Source organism: Amphibalanus amphitrite, unplaced genomic scaffold (assembly GCF_019059575.1).
Source record: "Amphibalanus amphitrite isolate SeventyFive unplaced genomic scaffold, NRLGWU_Aamphi_draft 000648F_arrow, whole genome shotgun sequence".
Lineage (NCBI taxonomy): Eukaryota > Metazoa > Arthropoda > Thecostraca > Balanomorpha > Balanidae > Amphibalanus > Amphibalanus amphitrite.
In genome coordinates, this window is record NW_024882142.1 from 374,397 (window position 1) to 398,505 (window position 24,109).

Below are 24,109 nucleotides of genomic sequence, written 5' to 3' on the forward strand. Positions count from 1 at the left end.
TGTTACTATCCAGTTCAATCGAGGTCTGCATACATGACACCACTGTCCATCATATAGTCGAGGCATGGTCTCTTTCGGCACCATATTTTCATAAAAGCTGTCATTATCACGACTTCTCACAACGGAATATTGGGCACCCATTTGATCCGTTTGATCCGTTTGGTACTTATCTAACTAGGAAATTTTATGTAGTGGTTGTTTTCTAGAAGAGCCTTTCAAATGAAATGTCGATTGGTTGGCTTCTTTGCTCTTAATTTCAATTAAATCGGTGTCCAATGTTCCGTCATGGAAAGGACTATACGCATCGTTCGGCCGAGTATCGTTCGTTCGCATCGTTCGGGTGTGCCGAACAGAGGTCAGCAATCTATTTTGGTAGTATCCCCGCGAGATAACCCCCGAGGCCTAGAAATAGCCCAGTGGCATCTTAGTGGCTTCGCTATTATTGAACGGTCAACCCATACGCAAACAAACTCTTACACATGTTCGGATAGCCCATCCTCGAAGAAACTGAGCCTTATCTTCAGTAGTTGAGACTGGAATGACGACTGTCTGATCGAGAACTTCAAAGCCAAGCCACGTCACTGGCACATGTCTCAGTCCGTAACATCCGCGCGCTATTGATCGTTGTCGGGCCGTCTTGCGGCTCTCGATCGCCCGCTGTCGGCCGGGTCAGCTCGCGGCGGCTGTCGGAATTCTCCCTGCTCGCACCCGGCAGTGATTCGCGCTGTGCTCACTCGCCCCGAAACCATCCGATTCGTTTACGCACCAGCGTTCCAGAGCTGCGACAAACGGCTCGGATCGCGGCGTGGCCGACGCGTCCGGTTTCGTCGGGAGCGTGCCTCGGTTTGGAACGCCTGCTAACGGGCCGCACGGAGCCGACCCAGCGGCCGTCCGCGACCTCCGCGCTCGCCACTGTGGATCGATACCGGCCCGAGCAGCGGTGTCATTTTCTCTGTGATGGGAGACCGGCGCCCTGCTTTGGTCTCCAGCTGCATCAAGACTGCCGAATGCCACGGCAACAATAAATTCCAGCTGCATTTGAACAAGGAAATGGACTCCAGTCGTAAAGCGGCCGCGAAAACCAGTCACAATGTGGTGGAGGTATCCCGCTCTGCGTGACACGATCTCAGTTCGTTTCGTGGCAACAGAGGGCTACGGCAGAAATCCCCACAAATAGAGCGAGCAGTCTCGGCCAGTTCTTTGTGTGAGTTTCTAGATAACTGGCAACACCCGGACCGAGGAAGCGGCAGAAACGGACAAAGGGTCGTGTTTAACGGGCCGATGTAGCGGGGTGAGATTCCGCTCCGACGGATGGTCGCAAAATCCCGAGAATGGGCTCTAGCTGCAGAACACCAGCAGCTAGATAAATAAGGATGTTAAATAAAAGTGACAAGGAGCCAAACAAACACAAACAAACCCTACCAGACCACACAAAGTCAGCACTAACACAGAGCATGAGGCTTGAGCTGGCCAGACTAAAAGAGCTGAACACTTGCATATGTGTACACTTGTATGAAAACTTAACGCTAAAATCTAGCCTGTGAGCATGATTTGCACCGTGTAATTGATCCCGGTAATGAGCTCAGACTGAATCTTGCAAGAACTTTGAGCAGTTTGCATATTACCATGGAAAGGTGCAATCTAATGCATCCGATGTAAATGAACATTATAATAATTCTGATTGTGAAAATGTGCTTCGGCATATAAAGCTTCGTCCGTGTTTTCCTAGCGCAATTATGCCGCTTGATAAGTCAAAAGTCCATGCGGGATGTCACTGCCGGATAAAATATGGAAGCTCATGTCTAACAGTCGGCGACCCTATTTCCAACAAGCTGTCACTGAGGTACGATTTACTTGAGCTCCGCTGACAAAACGTAACAAAATGCCAATTATTCCTAATCGACATTGGAAATGATTAATGTATCATTTCTGTGGAGCAAAATCGCCTCATCGGCGTTTTGAGACGCTAGCGAAGTCGGCCCGGGCGTTCGCTCGGCATTAAACGTCCGACGTTCAGCGCACTATTAAGCACTAAAGTCATTATGTTGATCATTAGGGGACCAGTCCCATTTGAGCCGGTGCCATCACAAGCTCTGCAGCCTTTATACACAGCGCCATCTCCGGCGACGTGTCCGTGATTAAAGGGACTCTGGAGAAAAAAGTGGGAGCGCTGTGGCTTTTCTGACAGTGAATATCCGAACACATTATCTGTGAATGGCTCGCGGAGCGCCAACTTCGAGCGCCTTCGAAGGAAACACCCTGAATGATCACTCTATGCTGCAGCCTCCCCCGGCGCCTAGTTGCAAAGTTTCCTCTCAAGTTGGTGGCACGTCGTCAGCCTTTTTATCGGGTTTAGCGTGCTCCGAGTGTCGGCCCGTCAGCTGCTCTCAGAGCAACCAGCAGCGACCTGCCAAAACAGCGCCGGCGGACGTCTCCGCTTCACTCCTCCGCTCCTCGCCCATTTACTCCGCCACTCCTCAGCTCCGTCACTGAACGCAGCACCTAGTGACATTGCATATTCCTCCAGCATATCTGCGTAACCAACCGATATCACCCGCTTGTCAAACCGATACCGACTCCCGCTCTTCTCTGCCTAGTTTTCACTCACTCCCTCTCCCTCTTTCCCTCTCCCCCCTCTCTCTCTCTCTCTCTCTCTCCCTCCATCTCTCTCCAGCTCTCCCCATCGTCGCGCTACTCTCCCTTCGCCATTGCATTAGAGAGCCAGCATTATATCTACCGGACGTGTCGCTACTCTCGTCTCTGACGGGATCCGTCGTCTCCGTGTCCATGCCACGTCCATCGCCCTGTCACCCTCTGATCACAGTTCAGTCAGCGGCCAAACTAGCAACGGACCAACAACAAACAGCCTCGCCACTGCTCCCCACTCCCCGTCACCGCTGTGTTCACTTTTTTTCATCACTGTTGAGCTCGGTCACTAGGTCGCCAGGTCACCAAGGGCACCGTCAATCACCAGGTCACCTTGTCGTCAAGGTTCACCACAGGTCCGCGCCTCTCACGCCTCGCCCGCGAACATGCCCATCTGATGGGCGACCTCTGACAGCTGAATATCGATGGCTTGCGTGGTGTCGTAGAGGAACGGCGAGTCGCACAGGATGATGAGCGTGCCGAGCAGCGAGACCACGCTGAAGACGATCAGCAGCACCCTGTCGATGACGGTGGCGATGAAGGCCCAGTCCTGGTCCTCCTGCAATCAGACAGGCGGCCGCCGATCAATAGAGCGCCGGCCGCCGCCCGCAGCCGCCGCCCGCCCGTAGCAGCCAGTCTGCGGGCGCACCGGCACCGGGCGGGCGGGGAGGGGCAAGGAGGGTATCTAGGGACAGGGAGAAACATCTCCTGGTCACAGAATAGCTCAGGATACACAGGCTTTCCCGAGTAACATCAGTGATGAATGGAAAAGAAGGGATCAGGATGAAACACAGGCACACACTGAAGGAAAGCTAGCCAATCCATCGTTCCTGCTCCCATCCACTCGAGCCTAGCTCGAGAGGCTTCCGCAGCTCGCTCCCAAACAGACTTGTTTACCAGTGCCGTCTCCAACAGAGAGGGAAGGGGGGACTCCGCATTGGACGCCAGGGCGGCACCCAGCTGATACCGACCGACAGGCGGGCGCGGCCGCCGTCTCGGCTAGACTCGCCGGTCCTCAGAATCTGCTTCTGATACATATCAATAATATCCTACACGTGATGTCACTGCCGGTTCATCACACTATGCGTTGCTTGTTCCCCGTCCTGTCCGTCTGATCCCCTACTGTCTTACGGGTGTTTCCCAAAAATGTCCGTCCCAATGTCCCCACATCGTGTCCGCCCCTCCCCACACCGTGTCCGCTCCTTCCCCACACAATGTCCGACCCTCTCCCACCATGTCCATCCGCCCTAAATCGCGTCCGTTCCTCCCCCACACCGTGTCCACCCTCCCCAAATCGTGCCCGCCCACCCCACCCCACTCCGTGTGCCCGCCCACCCCACCCCACTCCGTGTGCCCGCCCGTTTGGCGACAAGAGGCGGTCCGCGGTTCGCTCAACTGGTGCGGCGCCGCCGGGGGATGGCAGATCGCCAACCGGCACTGATAGGGCCGCAGACCAAACAGGCATACCGACAGAGCTGGAAACGGGGTGGAACGGGATGGTGACAGCAAGGAACAGACTGAGACAGAGTGGGACGGTGGGATAGTGTGGAAAAGAGTGGGACAGAGTGGGACGGAACGGCGTGGGACGGGGTGGGGCAATTTGGGACGGAGTGGAACGGAGGGACAGTGTGGAACAGAGTGGGACAGAGATGGGAGAGAGGGGCACGGAGTAGGACCGAGTGGGGAGCGGGTGAGAGCGAAACTGGACCGGCTGGGCCCAGTCCGGGCAGGTGCCACATACACACCATTGCAGGAATAGGAAAGACAGAGAGAAAGAGAGAGACAGAGAGAAAGAGAGAGAGAGAGAGAGAGAGAGAGAGAGAGAGAGAGAGAGAGAGAGAGAGAGAGAGAGAGAGAGAGAGAGAGAGAGAGACCATAGAAAACTCAATCGTTGATGGTCGCAAGCTACCAGGCGACTCGCCTATCATAAAATACTCTGGCTTGACAGCCATTATTAATGCGTGGGGAGTATGCAGGTAGGCAAACATCCCATTCCGAAGTATTCAGTTGATTGAGATGAACCATAAAAGCACAAGGAGAGTGAAATGAACGCATCAGGAATATGAAGGATACAATTGAAAAATATATAATCTGCATGCAAGAGAAACGGAAAGGAATCTACTAACTAGTAGTAGGCAAATCAATTGTTCACCACACTTTCAAGGACTTTCAAGAAAATGCGTACCATCAGACTTCCGCTGCGAGTGCGTGGTCAGCGCCGTCCAATTACGTCTCAGCTATTTGCTAACACACTTAAGGAGTCCTCACCGTCGTCAGCGAAGTTAGCAGACCATCACCCTGGTCTGAGTCATCGACTTACCTCGTCCAGACTCAGCTCAGACTCCTGCTGAGTGCTCACTTCATCAACACTACTGCTTGCGTGTTCTCAATCTCACCTCGTTGAGCTCCTCGCCCACGTGCTCTCACCTCGTTAATTAAGCTCCCCTCTCACGTGTTTTCTTACCTCGTCAAACTGATCCTGCACCTTCCAGCAGTGGTGCACAAACTGCACGTTCTGGATGGCTCGCTCGATCTCGTACGGGAAGCGGCGCTCGTCGCCGAAGAAGTTGAGCGCCTGTAGGCGGGCGCTGTCGGCCACCTCGGCATGCACCGGGTGAAACTGGCCGGGCAGGGTGGCCCCCGGAGGCTGAGTAGGCTCGAACGGCGTCTGCGGTTGCGGCGGCGCCCGCTGCGGCACCTTCATCAGCACCAGGCGCGGCAGCTCCTGCAGGAAGAAGCGCCGCACCCAGGGCGCCATCCGGTGCGTGGACGGCTTCCGGTAGTGGATGTTCAGGATGACGATGGTGGAGATCACAGAAATGGTGACAAGAATCATGGTGAAGAGCAGGTACTTGCCGAGCAGCGGCACCGCCAGAGACGTGGAGGGTATGATCTCGGAGATAAGCAGGAAGAACATGGTCTGGGAGAGAAGAATGGTGATGCAGAGGGCCACCTTCTCCCCAGAGTCAGCCGGCAGGTAGAACACCAGGACGGAGAGGTAGGAGAGTGCCACGCACGGGATGATGAGGTTCACCGTGTAGAACAGCGTCTTCCGCCGCAGCGTCACGTTGAAGTAGATATCTGCAAAAACAGACGAGAGCAGCGTTAGTATCGCAGTTCAGCAGAACGGTATTGACTAATGCTGACTGAGCGAAACTTTCTGGGACCCAGTTGGCGAGTTTTTTCCCACTCGGAGGCACGTCGGTGAAAAATAGCGTCCCGAAGGTGGATTCAGTCCCCAGGCCTCATCAGTATTCAAGTGCCGCCAAACGTCAAACCGAGTTTCGGCGAGGCCTTCAGCGAGGCAGTGAGCCGAGAGGCTGTCCAGACTGGCGGCGGGACAGCGTCATATCGTCCGCCGCCTTCAGTGCCGCCACATCTCCGCGCGGAGCACCATGTCACCATCAAACAAAACGGCGACACGAATTGACCTCTTCCATCTGGCGCTGGTGAAAACAAAGTGATCCCACGGCACAAAAGACCTGCCATGGCGGCCGACATATACGGTCCATTTTTCTGCGTTAAAATTTAAACGAGGCAATAAATAGCAGCACATAGTGCGACGCCATATAAATTACTTATTTTAGATAAATGTTCAGCCCTCCGACATTATGCAAGACTCGTCATCAGACCACAGCTGATGAGAATGCAGTACTAAGCTCATTCAATCGACGACAGAGTTACTGCATATGTGTGCATTTGATAAAGCAGCAATAACGTTTCCTATTACAATTTGTTCTCAAATAAAGCCAACTAATTGCTGATTAAAAGTAATTTACCATTGTAATGTTTTTTTCTTCTTATGCCATTCATTTTCGTCCAGCACTGACCTTCAGAGGAGAGCAGAATCTGCTAGGAATTAGCTGTCCACTCGTTCCACATTTCAATGGAGAATTTCGCCATGCCCAGAAAGATTCGTTAATCGAAAAGAAATAAATTACGATAATGGAGTTCATTTAAAGTTTTGAAACATACATAAGCCAGAACGCGAAAAACCAAATCAAGAAATTAGCGGACTTTTGAGGAATGACATTGCTAGCATTCGGGTGTTCTATTTTGTTGCATAACTTGATAACTTAAGAATGTAGCTTTTTGTCTTACGGCGTCGTACAGCGCACTTCGCGTCGTCAGTGTTGCTGTGCTCCTCACGATCATCATCTGTTATCTCATTGCAAAGTAGTGAACATGTTACAACACTATTGCTTCTATCGCAGCAACCGGAAGACACTTTGTTTCGCTGGAAAAATGAAAACGTGTCCGCTCATTCCGACTCTGTAAAGGCACAGATTGAGCGTGCGCCACGAGAACTGTAAGGTAGGCTGTTCCGCAGCACTCTCGTGCTCGGCGGTACAGTCTACATCTCCAGTCGTCTGAGCCGGGAGCCGCATACGTGAGAACAGCGTCGGACGTTGAAATTGCTGATAAAGTTGTTTTATGTTACACTCATTGGAGAATGTTGAATGTTCGACCAATAAGTGACCTATTTTTATAGCTGGATCTGGTGCAGGCTTCTCCAGCCATTTAAGACCCTGTATCAAAAATGCGAATGTTGATGTGCATGGATAGACCAACTTAAGACTTTTGGAGCACAAAGTCGTCGATCTTACGAACAGTTTCACACAAAAGATAATCCAGTTTCACACAAAAGATAATCAGTAAGCGAATGTGATTGCTTCTCACCTGGGTAAGGCTGCACACAGCACGGGTAGAACTTCTCGTGACGCGTGGCCGGCACTCCGAGGATGTCCCACTCCACGCTCGGATAATACTCCTTCAGATCAATGCCGAGCTCCACAAAATTGGAGTCGGGCGTCTGATCTATGTGCCGCAGGTCGATCTGAGAACACCCAGGGGTCACCAGGTTCGCCGCTCATGTGATATAGACAGACATTGGCGTCAATGGGCGTCTGGGGGAGCTGGTGCCGCTTACGAATGGGAGGAGCGCCACATTATCCCGCAAATGGTTCCGAGACCTGACCCGAACTAGAACGTTTCCCACGGGACAGGCCATATAGCTAAAGCTAAGCAGTGAGCACGGCAAACTACTGAGTTGGGGCCATTTCTGTCGTGAGTTCTGTAAATGACCATTTTCGCTTTGATTAGAAATGCATGCACTGTTGTGATTTTTTTGACTGATTGTTGCAAATTTCTTCACAGGCTAGGTATTTTCATGTCAAGTGTGCCTTTTGAGAAACTGCGCCTGCTTTTCTACGTCTGAGCTCCCCGGGGGCGACGGTCGTTTCGGCACCCATGCAGATGATAGAGCAGCAGTTAGTGGCACCTGCGCCGCGGCACCGGCCGGAATGAAACCCGCCTTGCCTGAATGGCATTTACTCCTCCTGTCTCCCTCCCTCTCTCTCTCTCTCTCACTCTCTCTCTCTCCTCTTCCACCTCTCCCTCTCCCTCTTCATATATCAAACAATACGGAGTAGTCCTGCCATTACAAGAGTTGAAGAATGAAGACATCACCGCATTAGCAAATAGTTAAGGTGCAGGACCACACCATGTACTTCGTGCATACATATTTTAGCACGGTTCGTTAATTACGCACATGATTGATTACCCAGCTTCCCTCTGAATGTCTGGCCATATGTAACAATTAACTATTCACGTTATCTCACCTAGGATTAAGTTATCACAAGCCTTCATGCAAGGCGGAATACGAATATCTCTTTCCACGCCGACTGAAACTTCCTGATTAAAAAAAGGATTTTAATTTTATGTCTAAAGAGCATTGAATAGGAAAATGGTACCCATCACAGGCTCCTCTCACCTGATGGCCATCATATGTCCAGCTGCCGAACTTCATAAAACACTGCTGCTGGTCAAAGGGGAAGTAGCGTACGTCGATCTGGCAGTAGGACTTGAAGATGGCCGGCGGATCCCAGAGCACGCGGCCGTCGTTGTGAATCATGGCCTTGGTCAGAGTGGTGATCACGTATTCCCCATCCGCGCTGAAACAAATGGCTTGCCGTCTTGAGGCAATAACGTCCGGAACGAAACTCGTCTGTATGCATTGACACACAAATACAAATTGACCGTGACTGCTTGATAAATTGATCGATTAGCTCGACCAGAAGGGGTTTCTGATTCATTCTGAGTGTCGACTAATGGTAGGTAGTAGTCAATGGTTATGGCTTTTTGTGCATTTTAATGGAACGCTGATACAGTGTGGTGGGCGATGGCCATCCTCGCCGCTTGTGCGAAAATGGGGATCACAAGGGAAGGTGAAAGGTCCCAAGAGGAGAGAAAGAAATCAAGAGTGACAGAGAGAGAGAGAGAGAGAGAGAGAGAGAGAGAGAGAGAGAGAGAGAGAGAGAGAGAGAGAGAGAGAGAGAGAGAGAGAGAGAGAGAGAGAGAGAGAGAGAGAGAGAGAGAGAGAGGAAGGGAGAGATGACAAGGTGATCAGGAAAAGAAGGACGGGTAAAGGAGCGTCAGAATGGAGACGGGACCCACAATAGTGCCGAGGTGGGAGCACTCACACATGCCCAGAGCAATTCGGACAAAATGAAGGTCCGGTAACTGCCGGCTCCCGCCTCTGTGGTATGCGCACCAGACCAGTCCAGACCAGACCAGACCACACCAGACTGCCTGGCTACTATGACGCTGTGCAGCCCGCCGCAGCGCCGACGGAGCGAGAGAGCGCCGCGAAATATCGGCCCCGCCGCGGCCCGGCCGGCCGGACACACCGATGAAGCATTCAGGAAACGGCGCCGGCCCCATATTTCCGGCCGGGGGGAGACGCATACCGGCGGCCGAATATCGACGGCCGAGCGCGCCACCTTCGGCGCGGCGCGCCGCCAGCGCCGCCGCCGCGCCACAATGACGGCAACAAATGCGGCCATCCGTTGGGCCGCCTTCGGTGAGAGGTGGCCACCGCGGTGTCCGGTGAAACGACCGCGGCCGGGCCGGGAGCCGATATTGGATCGGCTCGGCCGACAGATCAACGGATCGCTCCACCACCGGATCCACTCGGCCGTAATACCATCAGACGCCCAAAACGAAATTGCATTTGTGTTTGGTCCCACTAATATCATACGTCAATGAAGATATCAAGAGAAATGTGGTCAATCAAGCAGTTCTCGAAATGTGATGTGAAATTGCGATTCGGATGCGGAGATTGCTAAACGCTCTATTGCTAATTTCTATTATTCGGTACATCGGTTTACTAATATCCAGCTCTGTGTGGAGCTGCCTGGAAGGCTTTGATATGGTCAAACCTGACCTGGTCCGGCCCCATCAAGCTCGATGAATTGGTTCGGTCTGGCCTGGTCTGCTCTCCTCTTGTCTGGGTTTCGTCCGGGTTACTGCAGTGGCGGCGGAAGGTAATTTTGGATGGGGGTGCAAAGTTTTCCCAAGAGGCCCCTCTGGAAGTTTTGGGCCCCCCTCCAGTGTTTTTTTGTGATTATTATTGATTCATGAAAAATGAAGATTTTGGAAAACTATCCCCATACACACAAGTTCTGTAAAAGGTTTGAAATTGCAGTGTACCTGCCTATCTCAAATAATGAAAGCATAAAGAAGCAAATGCAGCTAGTTTTTTATCGGCTAATCTTTTAGTCTAGCCACCATCCGCAGCGTCTCAAACCACTTTTCTGGATCCGCAGTGGACCATTGAGTGCCCTACGAGACCGTTCCAAGAAGACCGTGTTTAGATGCCCCTTGGAAACCGACCTCATAGAGACTCCTCAAAGGCCTACATGACTCCCCAGATTGAATGAGCCCTCCGATCAGAGTCGGTCCCTTGAAAGTTCCTGAAAGGTTTCAGAAGGCAGTATAGGCTCGAAAGTCTTTTGAGGGCTCTCAGAAACCGGCATCGGACCCCAAAAAAGCCTGTATGGAGGCCCTCCAAAGCCGGGATGGAGGCCACAGGAGCCGATGTTTAGCCTAAAGAGCCGGTATGGAGGACTGAGTAGAGGAAAGGGGTCTCAGTGGGGCCTTCGGGGGCAAACTTTTGAGCCCCAAAAGTATGTGTGGGGTCTTAGAGGCAGGTAGACCCCTGGGGTATGCACGGGGTCTCAGGAGCTCGCGTGTGAGCCCATATATTCGGCTGGCGGCTACTAGAACCAGCATGGGGATTCTTAGAAGCCGCTTAGACCCACATTTCATGGGTCATGAGTCCCAAGAGTCGATGTAGGAACCATAAAAGCCGGTGTAGGGCCCATGGCCCTATAAGTTCCGACATTGAGACTCTCAGAGGCCGGTGACGGGGCACCAAGAGCAGATAAAGTGCCTCAACAAGCCGACATGGGGCCTGAGAATCAGTGTGGAATTCCAGGAGCCTGCGTGAGCTCTCGGAGACCTTCGTATTTCATAAGGTCCACAAAGGTCGTTGGATCCTCAGAATCTGAACTTTGTGGGGCCCTCAGAGGCCAGCATGTCTCCTGGCACCTGCCTGTGTTGAGTTGAGACCCTCCGAGGCCGTCGTAGGGTTCTTCAGAGGCCAGCGTTGGCCCTTGAAGCCTTCGTTAGGCCCTAGAAGCCGTCAAGAGGGCCCTCAGAGGTCAGCATGGCCCTGGAGCCTGCCTGCGTCGAGGCCCTCAGAGGCCGTCGTGGGGCCCTCAGACGCCAGCGTGGGCCTTCGGAGCTTGCGTTGGGTCTTAGAGACCATCGTGAGGGCCCAGAGAGGTCGTCTTCAGGGCTCTCAGCCCCTCAGGGACCGTCCTGGGGTCCTCAGAAGTTGTTGTGATTTGTGAAGCCTTCGAGAGGATCATCAGAGGTCGTCATGAGGGTCCTTGACCATAGTGAGGGTCTTCTTCATGGGCCCTCAGATACCTTTGCAGGGCTCTCAGAGGCCTTGGTAAGACCGCTAGAGGCCATCGTTGTTAGGGCCCTCAATAGACCGTTGTAGGGCCCTCAGATGCCAGCATAGCCCCTGCAACCTGGCTGTGTTGGGGCCCTCAGAGGCCGTCGCTGGGCCATCTGAAGCCAAATGGGCCCTCAGACTTGAGTTGGGTCTAGGGCCGTCACGAGGGCCCTCAGATACCGTCGTAGAGGCCCTCAGAGGCCAGTGGGGCCCCTGGAGTCCTGTGGGACACTCAGCGGTCGTCATGAGGGCCCTAAGTGGCCGTTGTAGGGCCCCAGGGGACAGAGGTCGTCGTGGGAGCCTTCAGAGATCGTCATAAAAGGGCTCTCTGAGGCCGTCGTGGGGCCCTCAGATGCCGCGTGGAGCACCAAACGCGGCTCGGGACACTTTTAGGCCGGTGTGGGGGCCCCAAAGACTAGCATGGGGCGCTCCTGACCATAATTGGACATCCCGGATGATTCCACATCAGTGTTCGTTTCCCGATCACTGGTTTTCAGGAGAAAATGTATTGGATGGTGCGACGGGCCCCTTGTACGGATTTTGGGGGTGCAAAAAGATATGTTTGCACCCCATGTTCTTCGATGGGGGTGCAGCTGCACCCCCTGCACCCCCTATTCCGCCGCCACTGGGTTACTGCCGTCTCCGAGCTGCGTGGGTTCTCTACTGCTGCCGCCAGGCCGGTGCCGCCAGTTCCCGGCCGCCGGACGCGCCGTATACGAGCTGAAGTGCCACCGGTACGACCTCACTGGCCGGTACAGCCCAATGACAGCGGTCCCAGCCCACGGCAGCGCCAGACAGCGCCGCCACCAGCCGCCCCAGAGACGACCCTGCCATTCGCCCGCATATTCACAGCCGCTCGCTCCGAGAGCGGAAATGAGAAAAGTTGCCAATGTTACCTGCTGTGTAGGCTGATGTTGCTGAATGTAAGGCGGCCAAGATCGTAAAACGCGAATACTTTTGAATTATGTCGTAGCCCCACTACAGGGGAAGCAATGACTACATAGAAACCGTGCATACTGCATATAAACATAATTGCACAGCTAACTGAATGCGTGAAGCAACTTAAACAGCATACTTAGAAACTGCCGCTTTGATTCATTGGATTCGAAATTGGCTCTGTCATTAAATCGACTGATTTTACCCAAGTGCTTAATTTTCTGATACACTGAGCTTTTGCTGCGATGCTCATGAAATTATCGTCGGTAATTCATTTGTCTGTCATAAAACAACTACAAGCACTAAGCAGCTTTGTGCAATGTGCATTGTACAGCCCTCAGCAAACTGCGTGGTAGGTATTCTTTTTTCGACAAAACCGATAATAACTCAAAGGCTATGCTATCAGTCGGTCGGAACTCATTGCATATAGATGCGCCATGCTCCACTCCTTCGATTGGGTCTATAACTAAACGAAGTATGCGCCTTGTGTGGCAACAAAATGCAAAAGTTTGTTTTGGGGGCAAATATAAACCTTTAGGTTTTATTGCTGAACTAGATGGAAAATGAATACGGTGCTGATGCCAATCTAAGATGTGGAGTCTCGCGCGTCTTGCTGTTACGATTTCCAAATGACTGATAGCAAACTATTTGCCTCATTCTCGTTTTTGTCGAAAAAAAATACCTACCACGCAGTCTACAGAGGGCTGTACCTAATTATCGATATTAATTCGATGAAAGCAGACAAGAACCCAAAAAGACGACGCATATAAATTGTTAAAATAGTTTATCAGACTGCCTAAAACAGACTGAAAACATCTAATTCAAGATATGATGTCGGGGAGGTGAGGGGGGAGGAAGTCAATATCGGCTAATGCGTCCTTGTGCATTGTGAACCCAGTAATAGACTTCCCAAGGCATGCGGAATGCGGATGCTGGCTGGGATTTCGCCTGTGCCGAGTTCTTCAATTTTCCAAGCCTCAATCACGGTTCGAAATGACAACCATAACGGCTTTATGTTTCATTAGATAGTTAATGGGTTTCTTTCATGTGGAATATTTCCCTTTCTTTGTGACCGTCGTAATACCTTATTCAATATGGCATGGCATTGGCGTAAGTTGCAAGGGTCCATATTTAACGTATCAGTCCTTTACACTGCTGAATGGAGTCGATGTCTCACTTGTTGTAGAGGACGATGTCGGGGAGCCAGATGTGTTCTGCGGGCACATACAGCTGCTCCACGCCGCCGTACTCCTTGGGGTCCCACACAAACTTGTGATCCATCCACATCTGGAAAAACACACAATACCTGTAAGTAACACTATTATAAATTAATTACACAGGCAATAAATTGTCCAGGAGAAGACAATTCGCTATTCTCTTGGAGACAGACTGCTGACTGCGCAGTGCTCACTTTCAGCTTTTTTAATGGACTTACACCGTCTCGTTTTCAAAAATATTTTCTGTTCGCTAATATCTCTAATAAAGGAATTTGAAGTCAATATCGCTGCACATCACTTCCGTTTTCCACAAGTAGGACATAACAGGGGTGAATCATGAAACCCAGCTCTATCATCCAGCTCTACCAAAACTAAAATAGCGCTATTCAGCACAAAACCAAAAACTAAAGTAGGCACCATTGGTCCCAAGCTTAGAGTGCCAGCGGCCAGAAGTTTTGGATGCACCGACTCTCATCCTCGGCTCATCACTTGAGTTGACCAGGGAATATGACTCTGTCGGAATATGACAGCAGAGGTCATTCTGAGAGTTGAAGGCTGCCGATCAAATAACTTCTGATATTCCATTTTCAGGCCTCATCTCAACTAGGTACTAGTCGCTAGAAACCCGCTCTTGAGACAATACATAATAGTAATAAACACATAATTCAGTCTAAGCTTCGCAGTTCACTTTTGCAACCAATTACCGAACTGTGATAAAACATCCACTCCCTTGCGCCGACATTCTAAAGGCCTGGCTACACTATGCGTTTTCTGCGTGCGTTTTTGCAGGTTTGCGTGTTTTGCGTAATATCGTTCTAGGAAAAAAGTTATAAACAATATAATTTTTACTTTGGGTATATACAAAAGCTAATATAACTCTTATGTAACTAAAATTTAAGGTGAAAAACATCACAAAAACGTAATATCGTTCTTTTTTCTAGAACGATATCACGCAAAACACGCAAACACGCAAAAAACGCACGAAGAAAACGCATAGTGTAGCCAGGCCTTTAGAATATAATTTAAAAATATTTAGAATACATTGCCAAACTACACCAATCTTGGCCGATGCATATCCGCCCACACTATGAGCGCCTCAGACGCGTTGATGGGTTGTTCGTTTCGCTAGCCATAGTTTAATGAAACCTTCACGGCAGGACGATATATTCAGCGCTGCTGACGTGGCAGTGCCATTTATTTTCAGCCCCTGACGTTATCAATATTGATTGTCATACAACGCATCAACGACGGGAGCCATGTTGTCGCCTTTTCCGTCCTCTCCGTTCTAAATGACCTGTTTACTGCTCGAAAGTTTTTAAACATCGGCTGTCAACAGCACAGAGAAAACTGCCTTTCACAGTAGGGGCAAACGTGTTTCTCTCAAAATATTTATCGATTATATTTTGGTTTATAGGTACCTATTCATCGATGCAGTGTTGGACACGTTTTTAAATAAACTGAAAAACTAAGGTTTGGTGAGAAAAAAAATATTTTGAAGTAAGAAAAGGTAAGGCGTTGTTCTCTTTATGTTAAACATTTAAGCTGATGTTTGAAAATGTTTGTGAGAAACGCTTCACTGTGTATCAACGTGCAGGCATGTACTTACAACAACAATAAGCTATATAGGTATGTGAACCTCAAATTATTTGAGCCCAAATGCTTCCCCTGGTTTGCTACCTCACGGTCGCAGTGGGTGACTCAGTTTCGGATGTGTTTGTATGATTTGTGGTGATGGATATGTGCATGTGTGCGTATGTCATGCTTTCCATTTCGTTTTACCGTATGACGTAACTGAGCGAAAAACCACCGTTTTGTGTGGACCTCTTTCGAATACATCTGATATGATCTAATCTGATCTGATCTGATCTGATCTGATCTGACTATCAAAAAATGCAAAATGTGGACTCCAGCACGCGTGAAAGCAAATTGAAACTGGTCATACATCAGATGCATTCACAAAAGTAAAGCATTAGAAGACCTACATATACAAGTATTGTCACATCGGCCACGGTATTCAATTGCTTTACTGGGTAACTGGCCTGCGCCTTTATATCATTCTTACTTTTTTCCACCATTCTTACTTTTTTGTCCACCATATTACGGCTTTCTTCAGGCGGGGAAAATATCCAAAATCAAATTTAACTTTCAGGATACAAAATTGGAGAACATCTCACTTAATTAACTCTACCTGAATTATTCATCAAGCAGCATAAGCAGTTTTATCCTCGATTGATCGACAGCGAAGTTAATGATTTGTTCAGGATAGTGTAAGATCGGCTCACTCACGGCGGTGCTTTCTAATCAATCATCGTTAATTGGTATATAAGCCGGGATGGGATCAACTTGAATTGAATTTTCTTTGGGGGCTATTTGTGTACACTACTTCAATCATGCATTGCTTCATTAAGTTGCGCAGTGCAGTGTGACATTGGATGATAAACGACCAAGAGTGGGAGCGAATCGTCTGCCCGTACCTCACCTTTTCATCGGCTGAGAGAGTGAGCCACAGAGAGTCAGCACCATGGGTGGAGAATGTTTGAAAAAGTTACCCCGGCCGGCGACCGATAGTCGCGGGAAGACGATATACTCACGTTGTTCTCAACGGTCATCATCAAACCCCTATTCTGACGCATGGAATAGGATGCTGTGTTTGCTCAAGGATGAGCGTTGTGTCCGACACCGTATTATTCATAACATTTTTGGAATGATCGAAAAGGCAATTTCCTTTTTATTTCTTTTTACTTAAACTTCCAATTTCACACCGAACCCAAACCAAACCATATGCCATTTTGAGTACCTAAATGTTGCGTTTTCAGCTTTTTATTGTGTCTCAAAATAGCTACAAAAAGACAACTCACCATAGTAGAAGCTTTACAGAGAAATTGACAGATCGAACCAAGCAAAGCACTAAAATAGGTCACTGACATCCACGGGCGTAGCCTTTTTCAATGTTGGACGGCTCTTATAATACAAACAGGGAGTCGATCCAGGAATATCGACCGGTCCCGGTCTCGTAGCTCAGTTGCTAGAGCGTTGGATTCCGCGTGGCGAGAGCACGCGGCCCGGTTACTACAGTCCGAGTTCGAAGCATGATGGCCGCTCGGTGTTTATGAGCACCCTGACGGGTACGCTCATAAACGGGTGTGGTTGCGGTTGGTGGCAGGTCAGTTGAAGGCAATGAGGTCAAACAGTAGTTTTGAAAAAGTGCGCCGAAGGCGCGCCAAAATTTCGAAACTGAACAGGATGTGAGAGCAATCTTGGCATTGGCGACCACACGCGGGTCTTAGGGTTGGAGATTATGGCAAGTTAAGTAAATGGTAAATACCTACCTGATTTGCAATATTACGCCCATGGAAGTCAACATTCGAAGAGCGTGAGTTTTCTTTTCTCGTATGGAGACAGCTTTTAGGATTTACAAGAGTAGAAAAGTTACCCCGGCCGCGCCGGGGTAGGCTGAAAGTTACCCCGGCCACGGCCGGGGTGGCCGGGGCAGGTTCTCCACCCATGGTCAGCACTTTACATTCCGTTTATTTTGTTGTAAGAGCGAATCTCTCAGACAGTGCCTCACTGGCTAAGATACGTATAGTCAGGCGCTGATGATCAGGGAGTGCCCAAATTGCTGAGTCACTCACTGGGATTGCCACAGAGAGGAAACATGTAAATTTATTTTGATTTAACATCAAATTTCAGATGAGCAGCGTATACCCATTGATATGATGCCTGCATTGATCAGTGGTCAGTGGTGTCAGTAGTCAGTGGCCAGTGGTCAGTGGTCATAGGTAAGTGGGGTCAGTGTTGTCAGCGGACATTAGTGTCAGTGGTCAAACATGGCCTGCATTGGTCAGTGGTCAGCTAGTCAGTGGTCAGTGGTCAGTGGTCAGCGGTCAGCTAGTCAGGGACCGGTAGTCAGTGGTCAGTGGTCAGTGGTCAGTGGTCAGTGGTCACTGGTCACTGGTTACTGGTCACAGGTCACAGGTCCGTTGTCAGTGGTCACCTGTCAATGGTCAGTGGCCAGTGGTCAGTGGCCAGTGTTTACTGTTCAGTGGTCTGTGGTCTGATTAGGGGCGGCGCTGCCCGGCCAGTCGAGCGGCCCGGCCTGTAGGGACAGATAACGCCGCACCCGCCGGTGCCAGAGCTGGGCTCTGCTCTGGCCCGGGCTGGACTCTGCTCTGTAGGGACAGATACCGCCGCACCCGCCGGTGCCAGAGCTGGGCTCTGCTGGACTCTGCTCTGTAGGGACAGATAACGCCGCACCCGCCGGTGCCAGAGCTGGTAGGGACAGATACCGCCGCACCCGCCGGTGCCAGAGCTGGGCTCTGCCGGACCGCGATATTGGGCCGGCTAACCAGGGAGGGAGAGGAGGCGGCCAGTCGGGGGGAGGAAGGAGCCGGTCAGCTGGGGAGGAAGGGGGTCGGCTGGCTGGGGAGGGGAGCGGGCTGACTAGTTGGGGAGTGGGACGGGGATGGTAAGCGGTCTGGTATAAGGGGACATGACTGCGTCTGTTCTGAAAGGTCTTATCTGGAATAACGGGACATGGAACTGATCTGGAATAGGGCTTGTGCAATGTACATCACCCGAACGGTTTTGGGGAGGCTCTGGCATGTTATAGCTGAGGGGGGGGGGAGAGGGGGTCATATGGCAAACTTCTGGATATACGCTTGTTTGGGGGCGGAGTTCGTCCCCATTGTGGAAGGGGCTGAAATCTCCCTTTATCTGGGGAGAGGGGAGAATTGAGGGAACCCATCAGCATCTTGCAATGTGCTAACCGTAGACTCATCCAGCACAAGGCTGAACGCACCCCGTCTGAGGAGGGACCCCTCGCTCTCCCGTTCGACGGGGCGGGGCGTGTGCCTCGGGTCGGGGTTGGGAGTTCCGGAGCGGGGCTGGGCCCGGGCCAGGCCGGTCCCGGGCCGGACGGCGCCCAGTTCCGGCCGACTGCCGAGCCGCGTCCCACCGATCATCGCGACAGCCGCGCAGCGCTCCATTGTGCCGCTGGAACAGAGCGCCACCACTACCGGCCTACAGCCGCCCGCCTGATGGACAGCCCGCGGCGGCACCGGGCAAAATACAAACGGCCGACAACGGACGGCCGACAATGCATTACCACTGTCTGCGCCCGCTGATGAAGGGCATCTAAAAATGACGGAGACAAGTGATAAATGATGTCATCAATAACTCGACGCATTTCAGAAAAATATTCAGACACGCCAGTCACAGCCTATTTGTTTTACGGTAGACGCTACGCTAGTGCAAAACTTCAAAGCTTTTTGCCTGTAGGAAATAACACATGTAGTAAGGATGGGTCTAACATGGAAGAGATGCCATTTATCATTCACATCCATCGTTCGTCGATCCATCAAACAACAATTCATTTCAGTTCGGAACTGCCACGATACACGACGGTGTCAACCAGCTGATAGCTGAAATGAAAACGCGTAAATGGCAGCCCAGAATCCAGATGTCAGAGAAATGCCAACACGGCTACAGAGAGTTTAACGAATACAATGTATATTAATAAAAAACGATGGATAGAACAAACCCTAATCACATTTTGCTGATTCCAATTTCCAGTGCCACAATGCATGCGTCTGTGACCCATAACGTATGCGTCACACTTTCCTGACTTGCTGACTTAAAGTGTCCAGAAAATTAATATGTACGATCCAATTTAAGAATAAAATAATTTAGCTTCAAAGTGCCACTTCAGATTGGGAGCTAAATTGCCCCTTCTTTCCTTTTCTGTGAGACTCAGCTGATCGTAGCTGGGTCTTCCTTCTCCAATAACTCCGTTTTATGACGATTTTACCGACGTGATGCTCTCATAAACTGGAGGGAGTTATGGGAGTTTCTTATATTCCTTATCGGGAGCGCCAGCGGTGGATCAACTGCTGCAGCTCATGGCGATCCCCAAATGAGCTGAGACCGGCCGTATCGGCGGCGGCAGTGGCCGCTTGGCGGACCGGCCGGCCGCGGGGGCAGACCGGCAGCCGACCCCTGGCAGGGGAAGTGACGCCGCTCTGCCCCGGATATGGCGCATATCCGCTCGGAACCGACAGCACCGCGCCGCATTCAGATGGTCTGAATGGCGGCCGCAATAACAGACACCAGGCCAAATCGGTGGCACAATAATTAACAGCCAGACAGACTGTTAGGGAAATCACCCTGGCGAGAGATGGTAAACGCGGCCGCTTAACGACTTATTGTTGTCTCCAAATGACACAAACAAGCAGGTTGATTGCAGGTCGCTTACTTTACATAAAATTTGCGATTGTTACATGCTGATATGATTGAATGACATCAAAAATTCCTTGCGTTAAGATGCAAACGCTTTCCATTTTAGCCAGCAGTATCCGGTGAAATTAAGCTCTATGGCTAGAATATAAGGTTGAATGAAACATGGATGGAGTATTAGACTCGCATCATGAGAAGTTAATCCAGCGAACGTTAGCGACACTCCTACTGGAGTGTCGCTAGTCCCACATAGTAGAGCAAGCAGAGGGTCTCTCGGGAAAAACAAGGTCGGAAAAGAGTAAAGAGAGAGAGAGAGAGAGAGAGAGAGAGAGAGAGAGAGAGAGAGAGAGAGAGAGAGAGAGAGAGAGAGAGAGAGAGAGAGAGAGAGAGACAAAGAGAGAGAGAGAGACAGAGACAGAGAGAGAGAGAGAGAGAGAGAGAGAGAGAGAGAGAGAGAGAGAGAGAGAGAGAGAGAGAGAGAGAGAGAGAGAGAGAGAGAGAGAGAGCGAGCGAGAGCGAGAGTGAGAGAGAGAGAGCGTGAGAGAGAGAGAGAGAGAGAGAGAGAGAGAGAGAGAGAGAGAGGGAGGGAGGGTCCTATGATGAGACCTAATCGGGTTATTTATAGCAGCTCAAGTCAGACCAAGTGGCAAAGAATGGCAGTGACAGGCCAATTAAACGCATACCTACTCCAATTTAGTTCGAATAGAATGTTATTGGACCGTCAAGAAGGGTTGAAATGGGAACAAATTAGAAATACTTTAACGTTTCCTTTCGACCTATCGACATTTTGTGACCAAGATTACTACCACGTGAACTCCAATATTGAAGAAAGCATGAGACAATTGGTCATTTATTCTCAGTAAGCCTTTATTAAACGTCAATGTAATTTCATACTGGCTCATCTATTTGATATTCACATTTGATAATCTTAGACCTTCGATCTGGCTTCATAAATGCTTTACGAAACATCTTTTGCTATAGCTGTTGTTCCTTCAAATCATTTCAGTTAGTGACAACAAATATCGCCGAATTATGGAGACTCGTGTGGAGATTAGTAGCTCTATATCTGTATCCTTAAAACGTCACGCAGCTACATAGGGTACTCACATGTTCCACCCACACGTTGGTCGTGAGAATTTGGTCCTTCAAGTTCTGTAACAAAAGTGCAGACAGTGGTAAGAATCACAAAAGGTCGCTAGAACAACAATGCCTTCAGTTACACAAGATGGATGCAAACTTATGCAAACTTATGCAAGTTTTGCTCATTACAGATTTCTCAGCTTTGGCCTTTTAAACGTGTTTTTGTGTACATTATTTGCAATACCGTGGCTGCAATTACCTCCCATGGAAAATGGTCAGATCAACCTGTTGTTTTTTATTGCCAGCGACTGGTGACAGGACCCCCCCCCCTCTCCCCCCCCCCCCCAGCTAACACAGCAGGCGACAGTGCACACCGTAAACAAACTGGAATGATTCACTGGCCACGGGTCACAACGAGCGGCACTAAATGGGCTATTACGGAAAATCGAATGTCGCACTCCGTCCTGTCTCGTGTGCGATGGATCTCCTCGTTTTCCAGTACTGGGTTCTACGCTACAGGAGACAGTCCCGCCTGCAAGATATATGATAGGCAATAGTAGTACCTAAAGCTAATAGAAAATGTGTGCTGTAATGGGGCGTACTACTAATGAATAAAGCCGTCTTGGTATTAATAACATCTCTTCGTTTACAGCAAATAAATTCGAAAAGAAATAGGCATAAAAAGTTAAGTTGTTTAACCATGTAGTCTGTCGTTAAAAAGACAATAAATTTGCCCGACACTCGGAACTCGATGCATTTTACATGTACTTACATACATACATAGGCCACAGGAAGGCCACAGGAAACAGTCACACGAAAACATAAATAAGCCTAGTGAATAATGCAAAAGGGCGCTACATGAAAACGAACTTGGGTCAAATTATGTTGAATGCATTCCTTTTTGGCATTTAAGTTCAAAGCTTTGACAACTGTCGAGTGTCGAGCCAGAATTTAAAAGACTGATTTGTTGTGTACGCAAGAGGATCATAGCCGGGCCAGAACTCATTCTTATCCGACATTTCACTCAGAACTGGCCATATATTACTGGACGTATGCATAAGGGACGACGTGACCCTTCCATTCATTCTATTACTGGGCGGGGATGCGCCGGCCGGGCAGCGCGGCCCGGGTCCCATTCCCGGCGGATTCTCATTCGCTCGTTCATCAGAGCTCGGACACTGGCGCCGGAAACTGGTCCTGGGGCCGGAGCTGCGGAAACTCACAGAAAGCAGCGCCGCATTGTAAACCGGCTGTGATGTGGCACATCAGTTTCTGAGTTGGTGCTCTGTAAACACGAGTGGGCTTTGAAGTGGAATTAAATTAAAGCAGGACGTCGTATTCAGCTTTACTTGCGAGTTGTGGGTTGATGATGAGTTAAAAAGTTCGAGAAATATCGTTTATTGAAGACAGGAATTACAAGCTGCAGTCAATTGAGGATCTGAAACTTTTCTAGATCTAATTAAAAATTACATCTCCCACCCTCATATGCAATCCCCTGGGCATCAGGAATGACTGCAAGCGAGCCACACACAACAGCGTCAGAAGTCACTCAGCGCCACTTTCTCTGGATACATCTTACAAAAGAAGCGTGAGCTAACTTTGACGTGTATTAACCCTCGCCCGCACATGCCATTTTCCCATCCTAGAACGCACATGGGGGGGGGGGGTGGTTGCCACCACCCCCGCGCCATTTCGTTCCTGTTGGAGATAGAGCTTAGCGGTAAATACCAAAAAGATTCTTTGGGAAGAGACGAATCCAATGATACCCAGTTTTACCTTCTCAGGTCAGTCATTGACCTTCCAGGTCAGGTCAAACTAAAAAATGTTGCTGTTTTGGGTCGCCGTTGGAAATCAAGTGCGCTGCTTATCAAATACCGATGACGATGCTGTTTTCTGGTGCCAAGCCAGCTAGAACCTCTTTGTCACACTACCCGACCAGAATTTTGCTGCTGAGGTCATTTCAGGTCAAGTTAGGTCAAGGTCAACTATACGTGTTTGTAGGTCTGTGTGTGTCTGTGTGTATACTGATGTGTGCACCGATTGTTTATGTGTCCATATTACATGAAATCATGATCTGAGAAGCTTTTACCAAAAATGCAGTCAAAAAACTTCACAAAAAGTAAATTCCGCTTGCCTAAAACGTTATTATCTTAGATGACCTAGGTTGACCTTGACCTTGACCTTGACATCTGAACATCGTCAAACAACATGTTCCATGATAGGTGGGAGGTAAGATAAGACTGGTAAAAAGGGCCGAAATCAAGGTGTCAAAAGCTCACAAGGCCCATAGCCAACGCAAGATGTCGAGAATTGGCCATTTGGGTCATGACATGACCTGAAAAACAAGGTCATATCTCCGAAACCAAAAGTCACAGAAACTTGAAATTTTCAGTGTACATCAAGAAAGGATAGAGGAGCAGCTATACGAAAAATCAGCCTTCTAGCTCTAAAAATGTTGAGTGCAGAGCAGAAAGACTACCTGGGGGGGGGGGGGTGGCAACCACCCCCCCCCCCCCCCATGTGCGGGCGAGGGTTAAGTCATATGATTCCTGCTCGGGCGCAGCATAGTGCCACTGATGGGCGTGCATATGACACAATAGAACAGCAAACCTCCAGACCACCAGATCCAGCCAGACCGACATATCAACAGACCGACAGACTGCCGACCCATCAGACCAACAGACCACAATATCACCATGATCAGACCAACAGGCCACCATGTCACCAGACCAGCATACCAACAGAACGACAGACCCACATACCGACAGACCGACAGACCGACAGACCGACAGGCCGACAGGCCGATAGACCGACAGACCGATCGACCGACAGGCCGTCAGACCACAGGACCACCAGTCCACAAGACCAACAGACCAGCAGACCAGCAGACCGATTGACCAACAGTCCGCCGGACCACAGGACCATCAGATCACTCACTCTACGGGCCGACTGTGCGAGTGAATGGCCGCAGTTCCACCAGAACCCACGACAAACAGGCCCCGGCCTCCTCCGTGTAGTCGGGAGCAAAACACGCCACTTGGATTCCGGGAACCTATTCAACGCATTATACCGCGATCCCTCTGGGCATAGCTCCGCCCCTCTCTCTCCTCTCTCTCTCTTCTCCTCTCTCTCCTCTCTCTCTCTCCTCCTCTCTCTCTCTCTCTCTCTCCTCTCTCTCCTCTCTCTCTCTCTC

The 24,109-nt window shown here is 50.1% G+C and overlaps 1 protein-coding gene across 1 annotated transcript; it reads right to left on the minus strand.

Annotated features, from left to right (window-relative positions):
* Positions 1 to 2,315: 2,315 nt before the first annotated feature.
* LOC122363951 (acetylcholine receptor subunit alpha-like 2) lies at positions 2,316 to 21,003 on the minus strand (the record flags this gene model as incomplete). The annotated part of the gene is made up of 6 exons (XM_043333833.1): positions 2,316 to 3,205; positions 5,111 to 5,727; positions 7,327 to 7,483; positions 8,420 to 8,600; positions 13,566 to 13,675; positions 20,944 to 21,003. Coding segments are annotated over 6 exons (1,317 nt in total), but the record flags the coding sequence as incomplete, so codon positions are not given.
* Between the last annotated feature and the right edge of the window lie 3,106 nt (positions 21,004 to 24,109).